General features: G+C 42.9%; 1 protein-coding gene and 1 non-coding gene across 4 annotated transcripts in view; one reads left to right on the top strand and one right to left on the bottom strand.

The window, feature by feature from the left end:
* Positions 1-383: 383 nt before the first annotated feature.
* On the bottom strand, positions 384-490 carry LOC118012711. Its single transcript, XR_004679783.1, has one exon. It is a non-coding gene; the product is annotated as a U6 spliceosomal RNA (small nuclear RNA).
* Positions 491-5,381: 4,891 nt separating this feature from the next.
* The window catches only part of LOC118012125 (cytochrome P450 20A1), a 74,049-nt gene continuing 72,144 nt past the window's right edge, over positions 5,382-7,286 (top strand). For 2 of the 3 annotated variants that reach the window (XM_035007330.1, XM_035007331.1), the window contains exon 1: positions 5,382-5,578. In XM_035007330.1, coding sequence (XP_034863221.1) covers positions 5,507-5,578 — 72 coding nt within the window. In that variant the 5' untranslated portion in view covers positions 5,382-5,506. The remainder of the gene's footprint in view (positions 5,579-7,286) is intronic. The other variant, XM_035007332.1, reaches the window with a different exon arrangement.

Genomic DNA, 7,286 nt, shown 5'->3' with positions numbered 1-7,286 from the left:
TGCTCAAGCTAACACTAAAATCTCATATCCTGAATGAATGAAACTATATAAATATACTTGGCCCTTACTAGCCTTTATTTATTTATTTTTTTAAGTTTTTACTTAAAAAAACTTAAGGTTACTTAAGTAATCTCTACACCCTACACCCAATGTGGGGCTCGAACTCATGACCCTGAGATCAGGAGTTGCATGCTCTTCTGAGTCAGTCAAATGCCCCTGTTTTATTCTTTTTAAACAGATATACCTAGAATCCACCCCAATACATGCTTCCTAGGTTCTCTCTGACACAAGATCTTACCCTTTGTTTGATGCATAAGCCAGTGTTCTGCCCCAGGTTCAGACAAAAGGGGGTGCACTGTGTGTAGAGAATTTTATTATTTTTTTAAAACATGGAATACTTCACGAATTTGAGTGTCATCCTTGCTCAATGGCCATGTTAATTTTCTCTGTATCGCTCCAATTTTAGTATACATGCTCCCGAAGCAAGCAAGTGTAGAGAATTTTAAAGCAATAATAAACCAACTAAATGTCTTCTGCTTTTTTTTTTTTCTAAGATTTTGTTTATTTATTCATGAGAGACAGAGAGAGAGAGAGAGAGAGAGGCAGAGGGAGAAGCAGGCTCCCAAAGAGCAGGGAGCCCCATGCGGGACTCGATCCCAGGACCCCGGGATCATGACCCGAGCCGAAGGCAGACGCTTAACCATCTGAGCCACCCAGGTGCCCTGTCTTCTGCTTTTTATTATCACAATGTGCTGGCAATTGTAAAAATGTCGGTAATAAAGTCCTCCATTCTGCTGGGGGTGCTCCATCAGCAGCCTCTTTTTCTTGAAATGCCACTGTTAGGTTATTTCCTCTAGGAACTGAACAGGCATTTCTCTTCATGGGTCATGAGGAGTTTAATTTTCTTTATGGGCCTGGAGATAACGAGGGGAAATCGAGTTCTTCTTCAGGATAATAGGCAGTCCCTTGTGATATAACTGACCCAAGAGAAGTTTCTGAAAGACTTTTCTGTGAGAAAAGGTAGCTTCCTTGACAACAGGACAGATAGTGAGGTTCAGAGGAACTTGGGGTTTGGGCTGTGTCTTGCACTGACCAAATGTCCTGATCTCAGAGTTCTATTCCTTTTCCAACAGTGTTCTAACTTTAGAATAAGAGACTTTGACACTGTTGTGCTTTTAAGTAGGAATTGAAACTCTACAACCTGTACAATTAGATTTTGGGGACTTACATTCAGCCATATCAGTCCTGCAGCTGCACAAGATAAGAAATCCTTTTGAGAGCACCATAGAAGGTTTCCGGTTCTTCATCTCTATCTTATTTTGAGAATTCATGGCCTTAAGTTTCTTTTTCCCCTTTCATAAGATCTGTAATGCAGTTAGAAAGAGCCATCCACTTCACAGTCTTTTGGAATCCCTACTGTTGTCATCAAGAGTTATGTGACCACCCAAAGTTTTATCCCCTACCTGAATTCCATCCCATGCCACCATCAGTGATAATCTGAATAATCTTGTTGCCATTGCATTCCACAGACTATCAAGGGCGGATGTCTGTCATTCATGAGGTTGCCAGATATGTGTTTAACCTGGCCCAGGATTGATGTTTCAAGGGGCCATTCTTGTTTTGAAAACAGTATTTAACTCAGATGGTTCAAAAGATTTTAATGAAGGAACTATATACAGAGGTGTGAGCAAGGTTAAGAGACAACAAGGGATGCTGAAATATCCAGAGACTAGCAGCAGGGGAAACCATTATCAATCCTAGATCTGAAGGGTCAAGGGGAGAAAATAATAGTACTGTTGCTCAGAGAGGGCTGGAGGATCACAGGAGGAGACTACCTCAAAAGCTGTAGGCAGAGAGGGATATGGCGCCTGCGGGATAACATGGCTCAGAGCTGAGTGAGGAGCAAAAAGGAAGCTTCTAAACCTGCTTTCTTCTCAGCCTCAACGTACTGATGCTTCTTATAGGTGGAACCCAACTGGAGGCAAGTTTATAAGGGAGACCAGTTGGTGTAGTCTGCAGGAATTAGCTCCAAGTCACAATACAGGACAAAGAATGCAGAGAATGCTCTGAGGATATGTGGGAGGGTGGAGAGTGGTGAACAATCAGCAAAAAGATGTTTCCATTTCTAATTCTTTCTTTTCAGTAAAAGAGAAAGAGGACCTAATTGAGATGTGAAGGTGAGGTAACAGACCATTAAATATAAAATAAACATGGGGCGCCTGGTTGGCTCAGTCGGTTAAGGGTCTGCCTTCGGCTCAGGTCATTATCTCGGAGTCCTGGGATTGAACCCCACGTCAGGCTCCCTGCTCAGCTGGGAGTCTGCTTCTCCCTCTCTCTCTGCCTGCCATTCCCCCTGCTTATACTCTCTCTCTCTGTCAAATAAATAAATAAAATCTTAAAAATATATGTATATAAAATAAACATAGTCGTATATATATAAAATCCTAGTTAATCTTATTTTTATATGATTTTTGGCCTGTCCAAAGTACTGCAAAAAAATAATGTTGCTATAAAACAAATAATGTTGCTATAAAAATGTCCCATCTTACTATTTTTGTGAAAAAGTTTTCTTAGGGCTTACATGTATTAAAACAAAAAACAGGAACAGTTGATATTGAATCATGGCTAATATTAGCAACAAACAATATTCACTCATAAATACATGAACTAATTGAAAAAGGGCCCATCCATCTGGAGAGATGCATTTCCAATAGAATTTTACTTACATTTACTACTTTATCAAATTTTGTTATTATTTTTTTTTTTACCAATTGTCTAACAAAATTGTAATGACAACTTGATCCTGAAGAAATATTTAAGAGTTTTAAGGGGTGCCTGGATGGCTCAGTTAAGAGTCTGTCTTAGGCTCAGGTCCATGATCCCAGGGTTCTGGGATCTCTGCTCAGTGGGGAGTCTGCTTCTCCCTCTCCTTCTGCCTGCAGCTCTGCCTGCTTGTGTTCTCTCTCTGTCAACTAAATAAATAAAATCTTAAAAAAAAAAGAGTTTTAAAATTTTAAATATTTTATATTTTAAAATATTTTATTCAAAAGTTTAAATCTTTAAAAAGTATTTCCTAAGAGTTTTAAAACACGAGTTTAGGGGCACCTGGGTGGCTTAGTTGGTTAAGTGACTGCCTTCGGCTCAGGTCATGATCCTGGAGTTCCCGGATCGAGTCCCACATTGGGCTCCCTGCTTAGCTCCCTGCTTAGCTCCCTCCCTCTGACCCTCCTCCCTCTCATGCTCTCTCTCGCAAATAAATAAAATCTTAAAAAAAAATAAAATAAAATAAAACATGAGTTTAAAGTCACAGAATTGAAGTGTATTTTAAAATTCAAAATGTATACATGTTGAGAACTATGACTGGTGATGAAAAAATTACTTTAAAGAATAAACATACTTTAGGATAAAACTCTGTAGGATAAGTGAAATGGAAATAAGTTCAAAAAAAGGAACCGTGGGGGGAAAAAATGAAAGAAAAAGGAGCCATGGAAAATTTCCAGCTCTTCACAAAGAATGTGTTTATTTAAAAAATGTTTGATGATAGTCATCACATCACTATAGTATTTAAATTCCTTTTTATACATTTAAAAGAGATATAATTTTAAAATGTGAATATTTATAATATACTGGAAATTTAATCCTTTAAAGTCAAGATAAAAATTTTAGATGTCAACACCAAAATGTGTGAAAGCATACACATGGTTTCACAAAATATTTTTAGGTAGTATCTGGGCAAAAGTTTGAACACAAGAGGAGGTAGTTACATAGTTTTAGAGACTCAATCTCTAAAATATTGTGTGTCTTGCTCAGCCTCTGTAATCTTTGTCTCTTTTCACAGACCCTCAAAGTTCAGAGGGTCTGTGGCAATATAAAGGTTAATTTCGAACCTAAAGGGGAGTCCAGATATCCTTGAATATTAGTGTCTAGGATTACTGTTACTTAACTCTACTAGGCATTTAAAAAATCTGATGTTTACTGTTTTGAAAACCTATTTGGAATATGATTTACAGGGGAAATGTCTTTAAAATTCCAAAGAAGATATTTAAAAATGAACGATGGAAACACATCTATACACAGGGAACTAGAGTTAAAAGTACAATTTCTGCCAAATGAAATATCACATAGCAACATTTTGTTCCATTTGCTATAGATGCCAAAAGAGTTGGCATTTTCAGTGAGAGATGTTTCATGCTTAAGCAGTAAGTCATTTATCATAGATGTTCTAAAATGCAATCTCGAATGATTTCTCTTACCGAATTGCTGCCTTTGTGTGTATGTGAGACAGAGTGAGAGAGAGAGACAGACTTTATACCGTTAAAACTATGAAATCTGTACTTTTAGGAGCGTTCACTAAATGGAGCACCAGTAAGTAATGGGCCTTGCTTTACATTATCCATAATCAAAACTTGAATCATGTGACAGAGAAGAGGGATCTTAGGGTTATGCTCAGAACAACCAGTGCTAAATACTAACGAGCATTTTGCCAGGAGCTGTGCTAAGTACTTTTCATAAAATATCCGATTTATTTCTGCGGGCAACTCTGTGTGGTATTATTTCCATTGTTTTACACGAAGGAGATGGAAGCTTAGAAATTTCAATTTCCTGCAACTCTAGCGGAAGTTACCCATCACTGAACAGTTCACTGCCTTCACTCATGAGAAAAAGTGTCGAGGAATCACATTTATTAGCACATCAAATATAATTCTTTCGCGAAACAAGGAGCATCTAACAGCGCTTGACTCTGACATTTCCCAGCCCAGGTTAGCTTGGGTCAGTGGTTCTCCCTGAGGTCAACAGCTTTGTTAAATAAAACACATACCCCTCTCGCTCCCAGAGTCCGAGTCCGTAGGTCTAGGATACGGTAGAGAAATCAGCGTTTCTAGCAAGTTCCCCGGCGCTGCTATTGGTGCCGTTGTTCCGGGGGCCACACTGCGAGAATCTCTGGTTTACGGGTTTTTTGTTTTTTACAGATTTTATTTACTTATTTGAGAAAGAGCATGGGGGGGGGGTCAAGGGAGAAGCAGACTCCCTGCTGAGCAGAAAAGCCCCACGCGGGACTCGATCCTAGTACTCCACGATCATGACCTGAGCCGGAGGCAGTCGCTTAACCGGCTGAGGCACCCAGGCGCCCCTGGTTTACGGGTTTTAATCTTAAATCCACTGGGAAAGTGTTGGTCAGGGCAGAGCGATGGTAACCGCTAACGTGTTTTAGGAGCCCGGACTCCGCTTTCCCCTGCGGCTCCGACCCCAAGGCCTGGGGACGCGCCATGATGCCGCGTCGGCCGTCACCTCCGCCCTGGGGTGCGTCCCCAGCCTCGCCGCCCAGCCTCGGCGCTCCATTGCTCTCCCCGCCAGCCCCGCCTGTCCCGGCCCCGCCCCCGGCGGCCCATTGGCTCGCAGGTCCACCGGGCGCCTCCGCGCACACGCCCATTCCGCAGAACTGGCCAGGCTGAGGCGCTGCTCCCCGAGCGCGGGATCCGAGACGTGGCTCCCGGGCGGAAGAACCATGTTGGACTTCGCGATCTTCGCCGTTACCTTCCTGCTGGCGTTGGTGGCAGCGGTGCTCTACCTCTACCCGGTAACCGCCGTCTCGGCCTCTGGGGCTCTGCCCGCTGCCCCAGCCTTTGTGTTTCCCGCACCCACGTCGCTCTGCACGCAGTGGGCCGCAGGGGGTGGGCCGGAGGGGAGGGTTCCCGCCCTCGCTCCGGCTCCCGCTACGCGCGGGGGCCGCTCGCGAGCAAGTGACGCTTAGCGGGCGCGCGCGCGCGCGGGCGGCGCTGGGAAGCGAGCGGCGCGGGCTGCTCCACGACCCCTCGGGCGCCGCGAGCTCCAAGGCCCGTGGCCGCCTGGGTTCTTAGTGCCCTGCTCCCGGAATTGCCACGCCTCTGTTACAGCCTGCGCGAAATGTACTTTGGGTGGTTTTTTGGCAATAACTGTGCCAAACCCAAATTATATTTTCCAGTGTGTCTGGGAGGAAACTTGAGGATGCTCCTCTCCTTTGTCCTTTCCCGAGGATTCTCCCAGCATTTTTTTGCGGCTTCTGCCTTCCCATCCATCTTTTCATCTGTTCATGACTGAAATCCAGAGTCCTTAAGGTCCAGACCGGTCTTGCTCTTCGCAGGGCCTCAGAAGCAAATGGAGCCGTGGAGTGAGCATTGCCGTGGGTTAGTGCGTGAGCTTGACGTAGCAGCTGGGCTTCAGCTCTGAATCTCGTTCTAGCCTCCTTTCTCTGCTTGCCTTTGTCAGCCTCAGAGGGTGATTCTGAGAAAGAAAGGAGCTAGTAGGTGAGCAATCCTCTCTTCGCCTGTCTACAAAACGAGGGGGTGTTTTTGTGGAAAAAGTTGTAAAGTAACGGAACACGCCAAAACATCACTGATAATGACCTAACACCTTCTTAAATGTCCTTTTCAGAGCTGGTAAACAGATCAGATTGGGATATTGTAACTACACAATCCGGAACATCCGGTATCTTTTTTTTTTCCTGAGAAACGAGACGTTTAATGGTTCCAGATCTTGAGTTTTTTATAATCTTTAAGTGAGACTGTCCTTTGATTAGTTAATAGAAGGCAACACTGTTCATTTCAACCAAATACGTGTGCCAAGTATGGTTCCATGTACTGGGAATACAGCAGTGACAGCCAGGCAGGAAACTCCTGACTGAATGTATATTCTGGTGAGAGGAAATAGGTAATCTAAACCAGAAACACAAATGGTATTTTAGTATTAAGCATTATGGAGCAAAATAAAGTTGGTAACAGGTAGGGTTGTTACTTTAAAGTAGGACGGTCAGTTTTCCAGAGTGGCCACACTACCTTGCATTCCCACCAGCAGCGCCAAAGGGTTCCCTTTTCTCCACATCCTTGCCAACACTTCTTTCTTGTGTAGAACTACCCTATGATCCAGTAATTGCACTACTGGGTATTTACTCCCAAAATGCAAAAACACTAGTTAAGGGGTGTACATGCATCTCTATTCTATAGCAGCATTATTTATAATAGCCAATTTATGGAAGCAGCACAGGTGTCTGTCAATAGATGAATAGATAAAGAGGATGTATATACACACGAATACTATTCAGCCACAAAAAAGAATGAAATCTTGCCATTTGCAATGACATGGGTGAAGCCAGAGGGTATAATGCTAAGTGAAAGAAGTCAGAGAAAGACATACCATGTGATTTCACTTATATGTGGAATTTAAGAAACAAAGCAAAAAAAGAGAAAAGGAAAAGAGGAAGGCAAACTAAGAAACAGACTCTTAACTATAGAGAACAAACTGATAGTTAC

The sequence above is a fragment of the Mirounga leonina genome, unplaced genomic scaffold (genome assembly GCF_011800145.1).
Source record: "Mirounga leonina isolate KUSES-001 unplaced genomic scaffold, KU_Mleo_1.0 Mir_151, whole genome shotgun sequence".
In the NCBI taxonomy this organism is placed as follows: domain Eukaryota; kingdom Metazoa; phylum Chordata; class Mammalia; order Carnivora; family Phocidae; genus Mirounga; species Mirounga leonina.
This window is presented reverse-complemented; position numbering and strand designations above follow the sequence as displayed.